Source organism: Herpailurus yagouaroundi, unplaced genomic scaffold (genome assembly GCF_014898765.1).
Source record: "Herpailurus yagouaroundi ecotype Mexico unplaced genomic scaffold, PumYag 139, whole genome shotgun sequence".
In the NCBI taxonomy this organism is placed as follows: domain Eukaryota; kingdom Metazoa; phylum Chordata; class Mammalia; order Carnivora; family Felidae; genus Herpailurus; species Herpailurus yagouaroundi.
This window is the reverse complement of record NW_024412394.1, coordinates 67,390,026-67,413,413: the sequence shown is the minus strand read 5'-3', so window position 1 is coordinate 67,413,413 and position 23,388 is coordinate 67,390,026. Positions and strand designations below refer to the sequence as shown.

Sequence of the window (23,388 nt, the reverse complement as noted above, 5' to 3'; positions counted from 1 at the left end):
AGGTTATTGAGAGAGTTCATTGAGTTAATATATACAAAAGTGCCTGGTACATAGTATTTGCTGTTATCATTATTATAAATATTTTAAGCCAAAATAAAGAATAGAAGTAGGAATCTGATGTTTTCCAAGTATTTTAGAAGCCAATAATAAGAATAATTTCCTATAAACTCTTCTAAGTGCAATTTCAAAATTTCGAAGTGTTTTCGTGTACATGAACTCAAGATCCCCATGAAGTAGGAGTCACAGATACCATCATTTCCATTTTATTACTGAGAAATCTGAAGCAACCCTGAAACTTTCCAAGGTCACACAGCAGTACCAAGAATAAACTTACACTTCCTAACTCCAGTCCAGTAGTTTTATAGTATTGCTAAACTGCCTTTACATGTTCCGGGCAATTTTTGAAATAACCTCCTTGCTCTTTACAGCCTTCCTGCCACGGGGGGCTCCTCTGCTCTGACATCGTTGCTACACCCTCGTATACCATTCCCAGCAAGGACCCAGTTTGGGGACCCCCAAATCTGCCTTTGCTGGCTTGGCTCCTTTATCTACCTTTTCTGCCTTATCTCCCTTATCTGCCTTTTCTATCACAGATTCCTTTATCTCTCCACTGATCCACCAAAGGCCTTTTCTACTTGACGATGCAATTTCTAGATTCTTGAAGTCTTCCAAAGTGATAAAAATTTTTTATTAAACTAATTCCTATTAGAAACTCATTTCTAAGGACAATGTCTCCCCCATTTTTTGGCCTAATACAAAAGATTAATCTGAGTATTTAACATTTCTAGATCCAAATTTGAACACATTTCAAAAGTAAGAATAATTAAAACTGCATATGGCATCAATGGGAAATTAGGGAGGTATCTCAAATACTCACTGTGAGTTATAAGAGAATTTAAAATACATTAAAAAAATCTGGTAACATAATACAATGTGAAAAGAATCTGCAGTAAATGGTAATAGATACATGACTGGTAATTTGGGGGAAAATTCAAATTTTTTTAATATTTATTTATTTTTGAGAGACAGAGCGAGCAAGCAGGGGAGGGGCAGAGAGAGAGGGAGACATAGACTCTGAAGCAGGCTCCGGGTTCTGAGCTGTCAGCACAGAGCCCAAAGCAGGGCTTGAACTCACGAATCACAAGATCATGACCTGAGCCGAAGTTGGATGCTTGACTGACTGAGCCACCCAAGTGCCCCAGGAAAAATTCAATTTTGAGCCATCTTCATCTCTCTTTCTCTCTCCCTCCAGGTGGAATACTAAAGAAGTTAAATATTTTTAAAATAAAATAAAGACTTAAGAAATTAGAATAAAGTAAGACAAATATAAAACATGTGGAAGATGATTTGCTTTCTGGATTTAGGAAGATAAAAGAAATCACAAAGGAAAAGATCAACAGATTTTACTCTATGAAAATAAAACAGAAAAAGATAAATTGGGAGAAATATTTGCAGAAAATATCATGGACAAAGGGTTAAAATTTTTATTGAAGAGAGCTCATGGAAGTGAATAGGAATGACATTAGGATTCTAAGAGATAAATAAAAGGAAAGACAGAAGATTCACAAAAAAATACAACTTGTAACAAGACATTTGGAAGGATATTTAGTCTCAACAAATACCAAGGAAATGCAAATTAACAAGGCAATGCCACCTGTTTTATACATATATATAAAGCATATGTCTGTATATATGCTTTATATATAAATACATGCATATACATATATATATTATTTATATATATACACACACACAGACATATGCTTATACTTAATACTGTACAGTGTGGCAGAATTAGTACTCTTACAAATTGTTGGTGGCATTATAATTTGTCCCAACTCTTTTGAGAAGCAATCTGCCAACTTGCATCCAAAGACTTAAATTTTGTTTCAGTAATTCCACTCCTAAGAATCTATCAAAGCAACTGATTTAAAATATAGAAAAATCTGTAAGTATGGAAACATACATTATAACAATTTTAATACCAATGAAAAATTAGAAATTACTTGAATGTCCAACAATAAGGAAAGAGGTGGAAAAGTTATGATCATCCTTTAAGGGAATTATAACCATAAAGGTGAGTATAAAGACTAGTTAGCAAAATGGAAAAACATATAATACAATGTTAACTGAGAAAAACAGTGTATTAAGTGTATGAAAAGCAGTGGATGAAGGATGTGATTATAACTATGTAAAATACACATATGAAGAATGCTTGAATTCAGAAAAGTATTGTGAATGCATTTGAGTGATTATATTTAGGGTAATTTTTTTCTTTTGCTTTTTTCATTTGCTAAAATTCTGTATTACATTATTTTGATCGATTTAAAATGAATTAAAATAAAATAAAATTTTAGTTTAGGAGGGGATAGGAGGTCAAGGCAGATGCATGGAAGAGAGATTTTTGGTAGCTGAAAGTTCCTTCATCATACACCATGTACCCACACAGAGTAAGGTCAGATTGGAAATATAGGCTCCACTGTGCTGGCCTTAACAGAAAAAGAAGAGAATTAAAATCTAACTACAAATACTAAGTAAATCATTAGGCCATAGTTTGAACCATAGAGTTCTAAGCTGAAAGGGGCTTTAGAGACCATCAGGCTCATTTCCATCTCCCTCCCCTCAAATACACAAACATAAGGTTACAAAATAGGAAAAAGAAGCTCGGGGAGGCTCAAAGACTTTCTCAGAGTCACACAGCAAGTTAATGGCAGGGCAGAACTTGAGTCCAGGTCCCTGTCTCCTCACTCAGCCACTCTCTCTCTCATACCAGATCTCAGGTCAGGACAAAAAGAGGGAATTTCAGGAAGAGCTTTAGTGCAAATAAAATACATAGCTTTTAAATTAAAAATGTGTATTGTTGAAATATAAATAATCCAGAAAACATCTCCCACATACGTATGTATATCTCCCTTCTAACTGTAGCAGTATTTTGATAAAATAGAAACTTTGACCGAAAATGAAAAAACCATTACATAAAAATGTTGGCAAAGCCCAGCACTATGATCTGTCTCTGGCCAAATAGGGGAGGAATAGAGCCAAACAGAAAAACAAAGTTAAGTAGTAACATCTGCCTGGAAACATTCCCTTGGCCAAGGAGCTCCCCCATCTCCCCTTTCGGAGAACCTACATCTTTGTGGAGACGTGTGCTGTACCAGGACTCAGGCTGGGCCGGTGTGAGCCACATATCCAGGGCCAGCTGCAGCACGCGTCTCTCCAGCAAGGTGAGGCTGCTGGCTGATGTGGGTCTGCAGGTGTGACGGGCCTCCTGGAGAAGGTGATCAAGAGATCGGGGGATGAGCGATGCCAGGCCCAGGGAAGGGTGGAACTCCAGCAGATACATGTTTTTCAAAGACGGGCTTGAAAAGAGGATGGATCAATGACAATTTTACACAGTGAAGAACTTGATCTGTTTCAAAAGACATTTGAATTTTACATTTTTTAAGACCAATAAAACAGCTGTTTTAATCCAGGACATTATAAAAAATTGGAAGCTTAAAGGGGCCTCAGAGGCCATCCAGGGAAGCCACCAGATTATGTAACATGCCCTTTGCTTTAATGTGAACCCTTTTAAAATTGGGAGCCATAAGAATTTATTCTAAAAGCCCAATCTGATTCTTAAACTGTATATGGCAAACCTATAATCATTCCAGTAATCAACATTTAGTCAAATATCTGAAAACAAAATAACTTATCAGTGACTAAATATTAAATACATAATTTCCATAATTGCTTTCTATTTTTCTACCTGAGTCTTTATCCTTTTCCCTGAAAATGTTAATGAACAAAGACACATTTTAAATTCTGTACACAACTGCTAGAATCATTCACGTTTGCCATAAGAAGGTTCTATTTTATAAATGGATGAAGCCAGAAATAACAAAGTGCTTGTCTGTGGGTATTCCTTTGAAAATAGAGGATACAGCACAAGTCAAGGGCCTTTCTATACCTATATAGAACTAAAGAACATAAATACTTCTTAAATCTGTGCAAATGGGATTCCTCTTAGTTCTAGATCTTAAAAATTACAACCCTAGGGCTGGAAAGGAATTTCATCAAGCAAATAACATTTGCTTTTGAGACTGTTCTGACAGGTCTTGGTATCCATACAGCCCTAGCATGTTCCGCCAAGAACCATTTCCTCAAGAGTAGATTCTTGCCATAGCGAGCCGCACACAGACAGCTGATGTCTCAATCTTATGACAGAGAAGAAATCAGTCCTTAGAAAGGTCTGTGGAGAAAATGCAGTCTTGTGCCTGGAACTCCCAGGGCTCTTTCTCAAGGGATAAGGTTAGAATCTAAGCTACGAGGGACACCAGGGTGGCTCAGTCGGTTAAGTGTCTGACTTCAGCTCAGGTCATGATCTCACGGTTCATGAATTCGAGCCCCGCATCGGGCTGACAGTTCAGAGCCTGGAGCCTGCTTCAGATTTTGTGTCTCCCTCTCTCTCTGCCCCTCCCCTGCTCATGATCTGTGCCTCTCTCTCTCTCTCAAAAAAGGAATAAACAATTAAAAAAAAAAAGAATCTAAGCTACGAAATCCCACGGCATCCTGCTACTCCCCAAGAAGATACCATAGCCCATTGCGGCCATATCCTAGTGAAAGTGCGCCTGTACTGCTGACCTGTGCGCTTGATGGGAGCACAGGGCCATGCCTCTATTGTTCACAACTGTGTCCTCACCTCCTTGCACAGTGCCCAGTACTTGTAGGTGGCTCAGCAGATATTTGTGACGTGTTGAAAGGAGCTGGATGATTTCTCCACCCATTTGAAGGCAATAGAGATTGTGATCATGGGCCATACAGACCAACTTGGGGCTTGCAACCCACTTCCTGATTCCCTTACCACTCTCAAAGGCAAGGAAGGAATGGCGGGGAGGGGGTGGCTCAAACTGCATGCATGTCATGGGGGTATACCTTCTCTGAGTGATCTTAGGAAATTTAGTTTGCTCCTTAAAGGGGTAGAGGATCACAAGGCGAGTTTGCGGAAATGGTGACACTTACTAAAGAAATTCCTTTTTGAGAAACTTTTAAGCACACCCAAGTTTCATGCATGTCCGCTTGTGTGGCACCTCTGAATAAGTCCTCTGATGGCATTTTTAAGAACAACTTCTTTCTTTCTTATAGAGCTTCTCAAGAGAATAAAGATTCTGCACCCAGTGTTTTAACTTTTAAATTCTAGCCTCCTATTCTTTATTACTTACAAAGCAAATGGGTATTGAGTACGCAAGAAAATCCCTCTTCTGTGGCTTTTATATCTACTTGTCTCATCTCCCCAGACACTTGAAAGGTACTTTATAGAATAGTATTTAGACTTACCATCATACCCTTTAACTTATCTAAAAGATTAAATGTAAAATGTCTAAAGACAATAGCACCATACCAGCTATTGTTGATGGAAATAAGTTGTTTGCAAATTATGTTAAGGGGAAGTCCAAAGTTACTGCTATCATCTGGATGGCCTCTTTGCCAAAGCCTCTGGACATACTCCCGCTGGCGCTCTATCTAGAAATGTAACATAAAAGTTAAAATTAGAAAACTTAAACTTTCCCATGGGTGTGAATTATGAGCCCTGGCATGAGAAGAACAGCAGTCCTTTGCGTCCCTTCATTATTTGACTGATTTTCACCCAGACATGGTTTTGAGGATCCATTCACACGAAGACATGCTGGTGTCTCAGTCTGAGCCTGGGATCAGCCAATAAAAAAAAGGCAACCAAGTTCAGACAATCTTAAGAGGCCCAGGAAAACTTCTCGTTGTCAAATGATTGACTACAAGGAAAAAAATCTAACCAGGTCTCAGGTAAACGCACTGCAACAATTTATCCCTTGCTTACTTCCTGCCACTGGCTTTTCCCCAGAGGATGTACACTAATTTTTCCTTTAGTGTCCTAAAAATAGCCACAGCATTAAAAACAAATTAATAAACACAACTTTATACATTAATGGCTTGTAAAGGGGTATGTTTAGTCCTCCTTTCAGTACCAATAAACTCCATCATCTAGTGAAAATAACTTGTCTATTCTTTGCAGACCATTAAATGTAATTAGGGTTGGAAACTTCCATTTAAGACTGTAGTTATGCTTGGAATTCAACAATGCAAATGAGCTTACAAATAAACATGCTCAACGTGCTGCCCTAGAAAACCTGGATTCTGAACCTGCAATGAAAGGAAAACACTTTCTCACACGTACTATTTTAAAATCCAAATGTACTTACGTGCTGATTGAGGATGCCCCTCACCAGCTGCAAGTGAAGCCTCAGGCAGGTGCATTCATCTTTGTAGGCCTTAATGAAATAAGGGTGGCTGAAATCAAACCTTGGGCACCTGTGCATGATGTCAGTGATCACTTGTGCTAAGGCAAACCTCTCCTCGGGGTCCAACACGTGCTGGTAGGCCTCAAAGTAACTGTCAAGAAGCTGCAAATAAGGTTTCTAGTCAGGGAACAGCAGAGGCAGCCGTAGGGCCCAGCAAAGAGAGGTGAGGCCCCACCCACTCCATGCTTTGGAAAGCCCCGGGGCATCAGCAGGGGAGAAACCGCTCAGAACCTAGGGGTACCGCGGTACCCCGGCCTGGTTCGGGCAGCTGCAGCACCAAAGCGACTCAGAGCAATTAGTAAACCCACAGAGGGAGGGAGGGCAAAGGAAGGGACACTAGTTTTGCCTGTGTCCCCTCTTCCCCTACTCTCCACAAATAAAAGGAGCCTTAAATAATGAATAATATAACATGTGATAATGATAAGCTCTAATGAGACGGTGCATGCAATGTCACTCCATCAAATATATTTGTCTGTAACACCTTTCTCCACAGGCTCATTCTCCTGCCTCCATTTTACTCTTTGACCAAATGGAGGCAGGTGGCCTCCTCTCCTTATCCTCGTTTCTGACCCCTTTTCTTTAATAGTTTGCTCAATTTTACCTAGAAATTGCTAGGAAGGGCCTGGTGTACAGAGCTCTGAAAGGCATTTGGGGGAGATTTTCTTTTCTTTTTCTGTTTTTGTTTTTTTTTTTTTTAGAAGTGAGAATTAGTAATTTAAAAAACAAAAAAATTTTTTTTTAACATTTATTTATTTTTGAGACGGAGAGAGACAGAGCATGAACGGGGGAGGGTCAGAGAGAAAGGGAGACACAGAATCTGAAACAGGCTTCAGGCTCTGAGCAGTCAGCACAGAGCCCGACATGGGGCTCGAATTCACTGACCCTGAGATCATGACCTGAGCCGAAGTCGGACGCTCAACTGACTGAGCCACCCAGGCGCCCCGAGAATTAGTAATTTTATTGGAATGTTGCAGTGTATAAAATCATTTATATACTTTGATTATTGATAATTTGATGAAAAATTATTTGTATTACTTTCTTTTTTTAATTGTTTAATTTATTTTAATTTTTTAATTTATTTAAAATAAAATAAATTAAATTAAATTAAATTAAATTTAATTTAATTTAATTTAATTTAATTCCAGTGGAGGTCACAAGCCTTTCCTAAAAACCAAAGAAAGCTTCCAGACACTAACCATTGAAGAGGGTTCCTAATGTGAGAATCCAGAGAGAGATGTTCTTTATTTTGCTTTTACATTTGTCTGTGAGCGTAAGAAATTTCTGTTCTGAGTGTAAATTCTATTTGTGTGTAATTAGTCATGGTGCTAATCAGGAAAAGGCTCTTGAGAGATCACTGGGCTGGAATCCCAAACAGGGACCTAAGGGCAAGATAATTAAGCAGTTCTGAACAGTGTGATTACTGTTCAGGCCTTCATAGGGCTTAGACAATCTTTTTTTGGAGACCCTATCCCACATTATATCAACTATAGTAAGACATACTCACATCCCATTCAATTTTTTTTTTTCTGTAAAAATGTTAAATGATATTTAGAATTTTGCTTTTCAATTTGGCTACAAACATCACTTTGAGTTAATGATTGGCTATGATTTCTGGGCAGTATATATTCAGAGATTCTTAAGAAGTGAGAAGATCTGATCTAGAAATTTTCAGATGCAAAAGAAATGTTTATAAGTGCTGAGTTAACAATGTTTTTACATTTTACTGACATGTGATTAAGCATTACTGCGTTCTATGTTGTATTTTCTTTTCATATTTCAGAGTAATGCATAAGTTTTTTTTTTTTCTCAAATCCCAAACATTTTCAATGGTACCTGAAAAGCTCTTAGATCCTAAACACCAAGTCCACATTGCCTGATGGATAAATCAGCTTTCACTGGAAGCTTCTGAAGTTTTATTCCATTCATTTCACAACAGAACAGATTCCTTTCCTCTACTGATCTAATCCAACACTTCCTCCCTCAGAGTTTTAGCTCAAGATGTCCCTTCCCAGTCTTCTTTCCCTAGCTCCTCTTATGGAGGTTTCACTCTTCTGGAAGGTGTCAGTTCCCATTGTAGTCATATCACCAAAGCACTAGGAATTTATCCAAAGGATACCGGAGTGTTGATTCATAGGGGCACATGTACCCCAATGTTTACAGTGCTATCAACAATAGCCAAATTATGGAAAGAGCCCAAATATCCATCAACTGATGAATGGATAAAGAAGATGTGGTTTGTATATATAATGGAATACTACTTGGCAATGAGAAAGAATGAAATCCTGCCATTTGCAACAATGTAGATGGAACTGGAGAGTATTATGCTAAGTGAAATAAGTCAGAGAAAGACAGATATCATGTTTTCCCTCATATATGGAACTTGAGAAACTTAGCAGAAGACCATGGGAGAAGGGAAAGGGAAAAAGTAGTTTCAAACAGAGAGGGAGGCAAACCATAAGAGACTCTTAAATAAAGAGAACAAACTGAGGGTTGATGGGGTGGGGGGAGTGGGAGAAATGGGTGATGGGCATTGAGGAGGGCACTTGTTGGGATGAACACTGGGTGTTGTATGTAAGTGATGAATCATGGAAACCTACCCCCAAGACCAAGAGCACACTGTATATATACTGTATGTTAGCTAACTTGACAATAAATTAGCTAAAATTGAGCTAAAACAATATATATATATATATATATATACATACACACATGTCTATCTATCTATCTATCTATCTATCTATCTATCTATCTATGTATTTTAAAGACACACAGCCTTGCCCAGTGTGTGGATTTAATTGGCAGAAAGGAGTGAATTGCTGAGGTTGCAATTTCCACCAATCTGACAGCCTAGCACACTTTGAGATGCATCAGAGAAAGAGTGTGTTTTGTTTCCTTGGGTGTTGGTCTTCCTGGTGGCTTGGGGCAGGAAGTCAACCCTCTTCTTAACAAAATAAGAAATTTCCCTGAAGGTGATAACAAGCCCCTCTCTTTGTGTGGAGTCCATAGCTAAGAAAAGAATACAAAACCAGAAAGAACTGAGAAGGTGCAAGCACTACATGAATATGTGGCAGGAAAAGCCAGGAGTGTCTCCATCTTGATAATCATGGCTTCCAAGACTCCCTAGAGAGGTAAACACTCAAGAATCAATAGCAGAGTAGGAATCAAACATTGTCTTATTAACAGATGTGCAGTATCTGGGCTTCAATGCTAAAGCACAAGGAGGGAGATCCTAGGGCACTTTATTTAGCATCTGGATTTGCAGGATGCCCTTTGGGAAACATTGGACTCAGGGACCTTAGGCCAACCTTAGCATGAAAGGGAAAGCACCAAAGGAGGCTAAAATCTCAGAACACACAATACACTCGTAGGTTAGGAACTCACACATCTCAGAGCAAGGAATGAAGAAAGGTGGAGATCTCCCGCCCTGTAAGTGAGCCTTGGGGAAAATTGAACAAGCAGGGTTATCTAAGTTACCGGTTCCCTCTGCTGAGCTCTAGTCTAGAATAACATTCAATAATTAAATAGTAGAGGACAAAGCAGAAAGGAAGGAGTGACAGGTAAGAAAGGTGTCACTTAATAGCCTAGGTGAGGAGATTAGGAAAGAAACAATTACTTCCCTAAATCATTCTGGACTAACTTGAACCTTTTTGACTGAGCCAAGGCAATCCCAGGAGCTGGTTTATAGTATTTGTACGCCTTGACCTGTTTTTTGTACAAAGAGCCCTATTGTTTGGCTATTTGGTAGAAGTTTGTGGGGAGGGTTCTTGCTGGTGATTTCAATCTGCTGATACCAGGTTGCAGAGGTTGGTGCTAATTTGCCAACCTCGCTTTTGTTGTTTACAGGATTGCCAGATTTAGCAAATAAAAATAGAGGTCACCTAGTTGAATCTGAGTTTCTGATAAACAGCAAACACTTTTTGAGTATAAGTATGTCCCGCATATTGTCATAGTTTAATTGGCAACACTAGTTGTTGAAAAGGAAAACGTGGCTCTTTTAAAAAATTCATTAGGCTTTTTTAAGCTTTGGCCTCAACCTCAAGAAACTCTCAGATGGACCCTTGCATAATTTTATTATTAATACTTTCCCAACAGGGGAAAGACGAGGATCTTTCTGCCTCACAGGTTCTATGTATTATCTGTTTGCTAACTGGCCCATTTCCATTTAAACTCTGGGCTGGTATTTGTCTAAGAAGTCTTCCTTGCCTGTCAAATGTCACCTGTGTGTGTCAAGGGCCAACTCTCAGGCAAAATAATGCGTGGTACACATTGAGGGTAGGCATCAAATATTGGAGAAAATGGGAAAAAACCAAAACGAATAATCTCAAACCTTTCTGTGTTTATATTATTTTTACTTCAAGTGTCTTATATTTCTGGGACTTAAAAAACTTAAAAAAATAACATTTTAGATCAAATGCAAGTACAAAACAGAAAATCGGTGCTAGCCACAACTGTCACAGGTATTTATTTATTTATTTATTTATTTATTTATTTATTTATTTATTTATTTTAGTTCTACAAACACTAATTCAAATTACCCTGAAAATGTGTCCTCTGGTGGCTGTAGAGAGAATTAGCATGTGGAGCAAGTGTCACTTAGGAGCCAGGACAGCTAATGCCTGGCTTCTCTGAGTTCCTTAATTCACCTGAATTCACATCAGCCCTAATTTTATGAGAGTTTACACACAAAATGGTTACTTTCAGGATTTAAGACAGCCCAGTGTGTTTGAGCAATTTTTAACTCTAGGGATTCCAATATATTTGGCAGAACAGTAGAATCAGGACTGGGAGAAATCAATTGTACTCTAGATAACACAAAGGTTTATCCATTAGAAATAGGCTCTTTGGACAGAATTTCTGATTTAGAAGGCCACGTTTCACAGCTTTGGCACAGATAGCTCAGTTTCTATAGAGAACTTATTGTCAGGGTAGAAAGGGGGGAGGCGTTTTCAATGATTTTTTTAAGTTAAAATAATTTCATTTACCATAGAGGAAACTAGTGAACAGCCCTGGTAGCTTAGCACAGAATGAAGTGCATGCCAAAGTGTGGAGAAATCGATTTTTCAGTCCTCTCTGCCCTTCTATTCTTCTATTGCCATTGAGTCCTGCCTGGGGCCTCCATAGATGGCCTGGAAGCACTGAAAGGGAAGGTGGGGAGAGAGAGCCCAGAAAAGGGGGGCTGCTTAAAACTCATGTTTCGACAATAAACCTGTTGAGTTCAGGGATTCTTATTTACATTTAATGTAGCCTTTTCAGTCGCTACACTCTGAGTCTAGATCTCTCACTTAGTTGATCAAAGGAAGTTTCTAACTGGCAGATGAAGAGTGCAGATGCAAACTCTGTAGAGGCCAGTTCCCTTTGAAAAGAGGAACGGTTTTCAAAGCCCGAGGCTCTCACCCTTTAAGCCCAGCCAGGTGTTTACAAAAATTGGGTGACCTACATCTCTGTGAGTAATAGACCAGAGAGTAGATGAAATGGTTAACCATCTAATCTACTAGAAAAACAATTCAAAGAAAACATTTCCACTTCCCCATCTTCTGACCACATCATAGTGCACTGTAAGCTGGCTTCCACCCCCATACCTCCTCTGAGAGTCCTATGAAGCTGGCAGTGACCCTGGGGACTGACCCCACTGCCTGGTGTTTAGGAGTCCTCTTTCTTGATGTTTCGCTGCATGCCACACTAGTTAGTAACTGTCCTCTCCTAATTAAAAGCACCCCCCCCCCCTTCATTGGCTCTTATCACACTATCCCTTCTTTTTTGTCCTCTAGTTTCTTTGGCTACTTCTTGTTCCCCTCAAGGATTCTTGTTCTGTGATCTTCCCCTTAAATTCAAGAATTACCCAGGGCTGCATTTAAGACATCTCTGGCTTTTCCTAGTCATTTGATTCATTACTGTGGCTCAACGTTCACCTTCATACCTCAGCTCATATCTGCTCCTGACCTTCAAACCTATACTTCCCACAAAACATTCACACCTGAGTTTTAGCAAACTCTCCTCACATGCCTGTTGTGGCAGACTCGGTATTGCCTTCCCCTCCAAAGTGCCCCTCCTCCTGCATTCCATTTCAGTTAATAGCCTCCTCCCTGACCCTGAGAAAGTCCTTTTTAATTCCACCCTTATTAAACTCTCACCCCAGCGTCTGGTCTTCAAATCCCAACATTTCCATTTCTACAAAGTGCTCTCAAGTCTGCCCTCCTTCCTGTTGTCACTGTTCCATCCTTGGTGTAGGTCCCGTCTTCCCTCTCCAGGTCACTGTTGCAATAACTGCACTGCTCTTCTGCACGAGCTCCACTCTAATCTATTCTCCCCACGAATACCCCAGCAACTGGTGAAAACGGAGCTATGGTCGTATTTCTCCCTTACTGGAACTCACCGATGGCTCCTCTTTGCTCATAAAATACACTGTAAATGTTGTATGGATTAGCAGGCCCTTCACAGGCTGCACCCAAAACACATTCAGCTCATTTCTCATCATGCCTTTATAACCTAGCCATAGAAGTCCTCTTATTCTCCAAATTCACCATCCTCATTTTACACCTCCCTGACATCGCTAATGCTGTTTCCTCTGCTTAAGGATTTTTCCTTCTCTGACAGACAACATCTTACACATCTCTTAGTAACAGGATTAAATAAAGATCTATTCCTCTGAGAAGACTTGCCAATATTTCCTTTACTCCAATAGCCCCCCACAGGACAAATTCCTCCCTCCGCGGTGGTCTCTGGGGATCTTGTGTGTGCCTCAGTTGCAAGCTGTGAGTCACCTGTAATTTTTACTTAGAGACTGGGTCAACTTTTATAGACTAGAATTCCTTAAAGACAGAGATTATCTTCTCTTATTTATCCATATGTTCCTAATGTCTAGAATAGTTCCTGAGACAGAGGAGATACTTAATGTTTGATGAATAAACTCCCAAGAGTTGGTGACCATCAGAAGGGCTAATAATCCATGCTGTGGATACAAATGAAGAGCAGTGTCTCATTTATTACTAGGATATGAGCCATTGATGGTATGATGATGAATTTAGCAAGATGCCATCTCATTGCTTTAAACTCACCCTCGTAACTTGCTGCGCTGAGCATACCTTGCCCAACTGCCTGCCCCACCCACATGTGGTGTATTTCTAAAGGCCATAATAAAGTCAGGGTGTCTGTGTGTAGCAAAGTGAGGCTCGTCCCTGACAGGACAATGAATGTGAATGGAATCATCACCCATTCTCACTAAAAACATATATATAAGATCCTAAATTATACAGCCCTCTAACAAATTATGCCTATAAGATAAAGTGGTACCCTTCACATTTTATTTTTTGTTAACAAGGAACCACAAGAAAATAAACTTATTATTCACACCCTTACAACTAGCTGAGATTATTTAAATAGAATAATTACATACTTTGTTAGGAGCTGCCCCAAAAGACAGGCTTTTTGTTTGTTTTAAATACTGGGTTTTGTAAGAAAGTTTAACAGATGTTTTGTTTTCTAGGGAGAAATACCTGGCGCTTATTTTCTAGAAGAACTGCTTCCCAGGTCCATATGTCATACAGCACAGCAAATCTGTCCACGCTTGCATGGGCCCATCCCCAGTCCTGGCCAGTATTTGACTTGCTGCCCTCTTTGTGACCTGGGAGAAGGGGGATGAGAATGATCAGAGACAGGCCTTTCCACGGAGCTATTCTCATTTGAAAAGCAGCCCTTGAACTGTCAGCTCCATCTCAGGAATGAAAACACTGAGTCAGTCACAGGGGTTCCTAAGAATCAGCTGGAGAGCCATTGGCCAAGACTAGGACCTAAGTTCACACTTGTTGACTTCTAAGTCAATAGAGGTTTTTGTTTCCACTTTTTATTTTAGTCTTAAAGGCTAATTTTAGAAATACAACCAAAATTCAGTTAATATGAAATCTTCACGAAAATATCCTCAAACCTGTAATTTAAAGGCAAAACATACATTTCACCTTCTCTAAAAATAGGTCCCTGGTGGTTTAACCACAAACCCAGGTTAACCCCGCTCTTCCAAGTGATATTAGCCAAGTAAAAACTTCTCAGAGAAGTTTCTAAGATATTCCTTAATTATGTTAATTCCTAACTTAAATCAATAAAGGTAAGTAATCCTTGTCATTATATTCAGCTAAAATATTTTCCCACTATATTAATGTTAATTTTTCAATACCAGCATGAGTATTGCTTTCAATTTTTGAGTGGTCTATTTCAGACTGAAATATCAAAAAGTAAGAGAGTTTCAGGTGCTGAACTTTGAGTTCAATAATTATCACGTATATGATGGGTACTGAACAAGAAAAAGACTTTGATCAGGAATTTCTTCAGCAGAGGTTGGGAAATCATTCCACAACGGATGACTACATATTCACTAGCTCGGTTGAAAGATGGTCTTGTTCATGTGGCTAAATAACTGCTGACTGTTTCAATCAAATTAAATTCTTAGCAGCTTGAAACAGTTGCACAGTATTATAAATTAATATCAATAAAAATTATGCCATCAGTATGTAGAATAACCAGTAAAGATAAAAGCTAAAAGTTGAAATTAAATGCCCTAGAATGTTGGATGCCATCACTGCATCCCATGATTCAGACACCCATGGTCTATAACAAAGAGGGCAGAGTTCAATTCAATGTTAAGTTAATTCTGTCTGGCTCTGAAAGGTTAGTTGTCAAACATTCTTTGAGCAGTATTTTATATCAATATTAAAATTCTTTTTTTTAAGTTTATTTATTTTGAGAGAGAGAGAGAGAGGGAGGAGTAGAGAGGAGAGAGAGAGAGAATCCCAAGCAGGTTCACACCGGCAATGCAAAGCCCAATGTGGGGCTTGAACTCATGAACTGTGAGATCATGACCTGAGCAGAAACCAAGAGTCGGACGCTTAACTGACTGAGCCACCCAGGCGCCCCAAAATGAATTATTCTTAATTACCAACCACATATATTACAAAATAGCACAAACCCTTGCTAAATTTCCTTTTAGGTGTTGCAATATGTCTAGAAACTCTAAGCTCTTTCCAAATATAATGCTAATGTCATCATATTATTCCAAAAGGATTCTTCTTTCCTCACCTATTTCTAGAATTGCATACATTTGAGTGACGCCAGAAGGAAGAAGAGAACCCATAGTATAGGTTATTTGATTACCCTGAGTAATGATTTCTCCTTTTGGTGCTTATCCTGCTGGATTTTTGTTAGGAACTCTAGGGTGTCTCTGCTTCTAACTGCTGTTTCCCCAAGGTCAATCACTTTTTTGTCACTTAGGAAAAAAGAATTATTACCTTCACTCCCTTACTTTGCTTCCCTCGGGGCCCTGCATGACACCCCCTTCACCTGGTGGGGAACAAACAGAGTCTAAACAACAGTCAGAATTATAACCACGCTTTGAAAGAGGAGTCACAGTCTCCAACAAGAAGAGGGAGTTGAGCTAGAAGCAGAACCATATCTTCTCTAAAACAGGGGAGGTGTATGAACTTACTGAGTTTTCAGATACTATTGGATATGCATTTATGTTTCCATTTCCAGGTGGAAGGTGTTAAACAGAGCCCTTAGTGTTTATTATTTGTTTGGCTGGTTGATTTTTTAAAATCTGACTTCTGACCTTTCTCTTTCTCAATGTAATGGCTGGCTACAAGCAGCATTTCTGCCTCCAGCTCCTTCAGATCACTCAAGGCTTCATCATACATGACATGCACTCCTCGCTGGTCCTGGGTGTAGACGTAACCCGCGTCTATGCTGTAGTAGTCATCCTGGTTCTCCACTTCTGAGAACTCCATGAACTGGATGCTGTGGACCTGGGGAAAGAAAGCCAAGCCCAGAAGTTACCGGAAAAGAAAGAGTTATATTTTGCCAGCCCAAATGGGCCAAACAGTAGGCTTCTGTTCTCATGCAGTAGGCTGTCAGTATGGAGCTGCAGACATGCTGAATGCATAAAGCACTGTATGTAGAGAAAGAGATATGAGCAAAGAATGTTGGCGGGGAAGGGTAGTGACATAGATAAATAGCTGATTAAGTTTTGTTCTGATTAACTCCAGGTTACCTGGAAAAAGGCAGGCAATAGAGCTGAGTGTTACTGGTCAGGGTGCCTGTGTTCTGGGCCTAGCTCTGCCAGGATCTCACCCTAGGCAAATCACTCAGCTACTCTTGGCCTCTGTGTCCTCACCTGTAACACGGGGACAATGGAGATACCACAACAGTTTTACAGGGGGCACGTTGACACTGTGCTTATGAAGCACTTGAGATCTATACACATGAGCTGTTAAAGACTTTTTCATTTTAATTATACAAATACTTTAAAGATGCATTAACACAATCTCATGTCTTAGTAATATATATACTGAATTGAATAGTGTTCCCCTAAAATTCATGTCCACCTGAAACCTGTGAATGTGACCTAATATGGAAATGGAGCCTTTGCAGACATACATAGGTTAAGATGAGGTCATAGTGGAGTAGGGTGACTCCAATGACTGATGTTCTTTTTTTTTTAATTAATTAAAAAATTTTTTTTGAGAGAGAGAGACAGAAAGAGGGAGCACAAGCAGGGGAAGGACAGAGAGAGAGACAGGGAGATAGAATCTGAAGCAGGCTAGAGGCTCTGAGCTGTCAGCACAGAGCCCTATGTGGGGCTTGAACCACCAGCTGTGAGATCATGACCTGAGCCAGAAGTCAGACGCTTAACCGACTGAGGCCCCCAGGAGCTCCCAATGACTGATGTTTTTACAAAAAGAGGAAAACATGGAGACCGACTCAGAGGGGAGAAAGCCATGTGAGGACAGGGGTGGAGATTGGAGTGATGCATCTAGAAGCCAAGGATGCCAAGTAACAGCCAGGATTACTAGCAACTGCCAGATGCTAGGGGGGGACAAGGAAGGATCTTCCCCTGGAGACTTCAGAGGGAGCATGGCCCTGCTCATACCTTGATTTCGGACTTGTAACATCCAACACTATGACAGAATAAAGTTCTCTCCTGGTTGCTAGGAGCCACTCACTTTGTGGTGTTTTGTTATGGCAACTCTAGGAAAGTAGTGCAAGTAACCTGGGTATTCCAATCATAATTTCTCTCAGATGACTGAGGAACTGTTGCATCCTGAGAATAATTTTTCTGATAATGATTCTCACAATTTCAAACTTCACTCTTCTCAAGCCCACCTCATGCCCACTCTTCACTCTGTCTCAGCAGAAGCCCCTCTGCTTCTCCACCTCCCCTCACACAGACCCGCTGGCTCACACCCTCCTCTCCACTTCCTTCTGTTCTACGGGGAACAACCCTGCTCCCCTTCTCTGTGACCATTCCCTCCCATCTCTGAAGCTTCCCTTTTTCTTGGATACCCAACTCCTTGCGGCCAGCTATTTTCCCAACTGAAACTGAAGCATGCTCACATCCCTCTCCTTTATTTTATTTTATTTTATTTTATTTTATTTTATTTTATTTTATTTTATTTTATTTTTTAAGTGTTTATTTTTGAGAGAGAGAGAGAGAGAGCATGAGCAGTGGAGTGGCATTGAGCGAGGGGGACAGAGGATCCAAAGCAAGCTCTGTGCTGACAGCAGCGAGCCTGACATGGGGCTCAAACCCATGAACTATGAGATCGTGACCTGAGCCGAACTCAGACACTCAACCGACTGAGCCACTCATGTGCCCCTCACATCCCTCTTATTTTCAAAATATCCCCTTGCCCCTCCCCAGCTCTCACCTTTTGTCTCCCCTCCTCCCTACAATCTAACCTCCCAAGATGTGATCTGCATTCACTGTCTCCATTTCCTCATCTCCTACTCCTCACCCATCTCCATCTGACTCCTGTCTCCATCAAACCAAACCACTTTCACTAAGACCAACAGTGACCTTTTCTCCACATCCAGCAGACTGTCTTTAGCCATCTTATGTAATCTCTCAGGAGCATGTGACACAGTTTTACACTTCCTGCTTCTTTCTCTTTCTTTCTTTCTTTCTCTCTCTCTCTCTCTCTCTCTCTCTCTCTCTCTCTTTCTCTCTTTCTCTCTTTCTTTCTTTCTTTCTTTCTTTCTTTCTTTCTTTCTTTCTTTCTTTCTCTCTCTCTCTCTTTCTCTTTCTTTCTTTCTTTCTTTCTTTCTTTCTTTCTTTCTTTCTTTCTTTCATGTTTTTTATTTTTGAGAGAGAGACAGCATGAGCTGGGAAGGGTCAGAGAGAGGGGAGACACAGAATCCGAAGCAAGCTCCAGGCTCTGAGCTGTCAGCACAGAGCCTGACATGGGGCTCGAACCCACGGACCGCAAGATCATGACCTGAGCTGAAGTCAGATGCTTAACCGACTGAGCCTCCCAGGCGCCCCTATTATTATTATTTTTAATTTACATCCCAGTTAGTTAGCTTACAGCGGAATAATGATTTCAGGAGTAGAATCCAGTGATTCATCCCCTACATATAACACTCAGTGTTCATCCCAACAAGTGTCCTCCTTAATGCCCATTGCCCATTTAGCTCATCCCTCACCCACAACCCCTCCAGCAGCCCTGTTTGTTCTCCATATTTAAGAGTCTCTTATGTTTTGTCCCCTTCCCTGTTTTTGTATTATTTTTGCTTCCCTTCCCTTATGTTCATCTGTTTGTATCTTAAATTCCACATATGAGTGAAGTCATATTTGTCTTTTTCTAATTTCACTTAGCATAATATGCTCCAGTTCCATCCACATTGTTGCAAATGGCAAGATTTCATTCTTTTTGATTGCTGAGTAATACTCCATTATATATACACACATACACACACACACACACACACACACACACACACACACACACACATCACATCACATCTTCTTTATCCATTCCAAAGCCGATGGACATGTGGGCTCTTTTCCATATTTTGGCTATTGTCGATAGCGCTGCTGTAAACATTGTGCACTCCCTGCTTCTTGACTCACTCATTTCCCTGGCCTCCTGAGACCCCACCTTCTCTTTGGTCTCACCAACTTTCCAGCCATCCCTTTGCTGATGCTTGAGGTGTATTTTTCTCTATCGGGTCATTAAACAGGAGTCACACTTAAGACCCAGTCTTAGGACCTCATCTTTTCCTCCTATACTCCTTCCTTGGGAGGCAGTATACTTTTACTGCTGAGATTACCTTCTCTAGACCATTTGCTCCCTGGTATCTGTAATCCAGGCCTCCTAGAGCTCCAGACCCACATATCCAATGACCTATTTGGCATCTGTTCCTGGGCATCTCAAAGGCCCCTCAAATTTAATATGATAAAATTGTGTTTCTCCCACAAACCTGGGCCATCTCCAACTTGCCCATTTTGGTCAACAGCACCATCACCCAGTCACTTCCTCTAGCATGAATCATTCCTGCCATCTCCTTCTGCCTCACCCTACATGTTTAGTCTATCACCAACTCCTGTTGATTTGACTTCCTATCTTTCCAATCCATCACTTCTCTGCATCTCCACCACCCACCATCCTAGTCCAAGCTGTAATTAGCTTTCACCAGGAAAGTCTAGGAGCTTCTAAACTGGTTTAGCCTCTTAATTGGTCTATCGACATTGCTTCTGACCTGAGTTTCTTTTCCCTCATTTTACTCACTGCTGACAGAAGATCTTTTAGAAGTGCAGTTTTGAGGGGTGATCAAGGTGGCTCAGTTGGTTGGGCTTCCAACTTTGGCTCAAGTCATGATCTTATGGTTGACAAATATAAGCCCCACATCAGGCTCTGTGCTGACAGCTTAGAGCCTGGAGCCTATTTCAGATTCTGTGTCTCCCTCTCTCTCTTCCCCTCCCCCACGCATGCTCTGTCTCTCTCAAAGATAAATAAACATTAAAAAAATTATTAAAAACAAAGAAATGCAGTTTTGATTGTCTTGTTTCCTCCACTTTAATATTCCTGAAAGGCATCCCGTCACTTACAGAATAAAGCAAAAGTCCTTAACAGGGCCTACACAGTCTGGCCCCTGCCTGTCTCTCTCCATTGGTTCTCAACCAAATGTGATTTTGCTCCCCAGTGGACATTTGGCCATGTCTGGAGACATTTTTGGTTGTCACAACTTGGAGGTAGGTGCTACTGGCATCTAGGGGGTAAAGGCCAGGAACGCTGCTAAATATCCTGTAATGGTTGGGACAGCCTCCCACAACAAAAGAATTATCAAACGCAAAATGTCAATAGTGCCAAGTTCAAGAAACTTTGGGCTAGTTTCATTTTGCATCACTTTCCACCTGGATCACTGTGTCCCAGCCATTCATGTCTTTTGGTTTCTTGTGAGTGCCATACTCTCTCTCTGCACAGGTCTTTGCACAATCTATCTTGTCTCCATTGAAAGATCTCCTTCCTCCTTTGCCTAGTTAAAGCTTTTTCGCCTTCCAACCTCAGCTTTATCATTACTTTCACAGGGAACTCCTGCTGGCTTCCCTATAACACCAAGTATCTCTTTTGAGGCACTTACTGAGGTTGTTGTCTTACATTTATTTGTGTGAGTATTGATCAATATTTGTCTCACTCACTGGATTTTAAGTACTATGAGGGTAAGGAACATGTATATTTTTGTTCATTATTGTATCCTCAGTGTTTATTAGAGGGCCTAACACATAAAAAATTAGAAAATAAGTAAAAGAATGGATGAAGAGATAGTTCTTTATATTTTTGTACACAGATTTCTTTTAGTCTATGATTTTATGATGCTTACTTGTACTTCTAACATATACCAGTCAGAAATCCTGTATTTGGCCCTCATGGATTCTCACCTCATGTCATTACACTTAATAAATGCATTCTCAATGGGGGTGATAATGTCCAGGGTAAAAAGTAGTTCTTGGAGGGGCACCTGAGTGGCTCAGTCGGTTAAGCATCTGCCTTTGGCCCAGATCATGATCTCGTGGTTTGTGCGTTTGAGCCCCATATCGGACTTGCTGCTGTCAGCCTGTCAGTACAGAGCCTGCTTGGGATCCTCTGTTCCCCTCTCACAGCTCCTCCCTCTGCTTGTGCTCTCTCAAAAATAAATAAACATTTTTTTAAGAAAAGTATTTCCTGGAGGACAAAAAAAATCTTAATTTTTTATGGTATAAAGCACAGATATACATACTATACACATATGTGGCATATCTCTGGTATTAACATTTCTTTGGAGGGGGACTGTTGGGGAAAAAAGTCTAAAATGAGTCCTTGTGGGGGAAGCAATAATGAAAAAAAGGTTAGGAGACATTGGCCCAGTTTTTCATATATACATGAAATATGATATAAATAATATTTATCATCTTAGCTATTTTTCAGTTTACAGTTTAGTGGCATTAATTATAGTCCACATTGTTGTGCATCCATCACCACCATCCATCTCTAGAACTCTTTTCACCTTGCAAAACTGGAATTCTGTATCCATTGAACAATAACCCCTATTCCCTCTCCCCCCAACTCCCGGCCTCTACCATTCTCCATATTGTCTCAAGTGAATGTGACTACTCTAGATACCGCATATAAATAAATCATACAGTATTGGTCCTTTTGTGACTGGCTTATTCCACTGAGCATAATGTTCTCAAGTTTTATCCATGTTGCAGCCTGTGTCATATTTTCCTTCCTTTTTTTTTTAAATATTTTTTTTTCAACGTTTTTTATTTTTGGGACAGAGAGAGACAGAGCATGAACAGGGGAGGGGCAGAGAGAGAGGGAGACACAGATTCGGAAACAGGCTCCAGGCTCCGAGCCATCAGCCCAGAGCCCAACGCGGGGCTCGAACTCATGGACCGCGAGATCGTGACCTGGCTGAAGTCGGACGCTTAACCGACTGCGCCACCCAGGCGCCCCTTTCCTTCCTTTTTAAGATTGACTAATTTTCCATTTTATGTATATATCCTATTTACCATCTGTCAATGGACACTCGAATTGCTTCCACCTTTTGCCTATTGTGAATAATAGGCAAATAGAATAGGCAAATAGAATAATAATTATGAACATAGGTGTGCAAATATCTCTTTGAATCCCTGCTTTCAATGCTGGACCAGAAGTCGAATTACTGGACCATATGGTATTCCTATCTTTAAATTTTTGAAGAAGCATACTGTTCTTCTGTAAATGGTGGCTGCATGATTTACATTCCCAACAACAGTACACAAGGGCTCCAATTTCTGCTTTTTGCTATTCTTTAGGCATAGAATTTTTTTTAAGTTTATTTATTTTTGAGAGAGAGAGAGAGAGAGAGAGAGAGAGAGAGAGAGAGAGTTGGGGAGAGACAGAGAGTGGGCAGGGAAAGGGAATCCAAAGTGGGCTCATGCTGTCAGTGCAGAGCCTGACACGGGGCTCGAACTCACAAACTGTGAGATCATGACCCAAGCTGAAGTCAGGTGCTTAACCGACTGAGCCACCCAGGCACACCTAGGCATACAACTTTTTAATAATTAGGCGCCTCCTTTGACTAGGAGTTCCCAAACTGAAAGTATTGTTTCTTATAAAATGATAAACACCAATGAAAAACAGAAAACATGCTGAGAAAATGACATCACATACAAAAGTTAAACAGCTTGCTTAGATTTATAAGCTAGTATATTGGCTTTTGCTGTTGGCATTTTAGCTCCTATCACCTGTTATGCAAACTGGGCTCTTGTTTAAGGAGAAAGGGACAACTTAGTGTGGAGTCCTTTATCCACTTTATCGGAGAAAAACTCCCAATGTTCTTGTGCTGGGCATTTTCTAAAACTAAAGAAACAGCTATTAGATTGAGTTTCTGAAGCTGATGGAAAGCATTGCAGTGTCAAGATGCTGACTGTACTACCATTATCTATTTAAATTGCCTTTTTTTCCACTCTCCCCCACCAGCGCCTCATTGTTCAAGCCCTCTACGTAGACATACATATTCCTTCTCTTTTCTTCTCTCAGTTCCTGTCTCTGAAATGTGTGCCTATGTCCACAGGAGATGAATTTCAAAGACTAGATGGACAAATTACTTCATGCAGGGTTATGTCTCAGCCATTATCATATTTCCTTTCTAATTTCTTCCACAACTATGTGGAAGGCTCCCCCTTCTAAAGTTTCTGTGGTCTAGACAGTTGGTCCTTCAATATTATGCTTAGAGGAGTGGCAGGAAGGGGAAGGCAATAATTATCTGTTTGGGTAAGAAATAATCT

General features: G+C 40.3%; 1 protein-coding gene across 1 annotated transcript in view; it reads right to left on the bottom strand.

Moving 5' to 3' along the window:
* Window positions 1-23,388, bottom strand: part of LOC121029879 (uncharacterized) — a 158,122-nt gene that overhangs the window by 95,818 nt on the left and 38,916 nt on the right. Inside the window, exons 14-18 of the mRNA XM_040474338.1 lie at window positions 15,910-16,102; window positions 13,808-13,935; window positions 6,216-6,416; window positions 5,381-5,502; window positions 3,131-3,359 (exon numbers count right to left, since the gene is read on the bottom strand). Coding sequence (XP_040330272.1) covers window positions 3,131-3,359; window positions 5,381-5,502; window positions 6,216-6,416; window positions 13,808-13,935; window positions 15,910-16,102 — 873 coding nt within the window. The remainder of the gene's footprint in view (window positions 1-3,130; window positions 3,360-5,380; window positions 5,503-6,215; window positions 6,417-13,807; window positions 13,936-15,909; window positions 16,103-23,388) is intronic.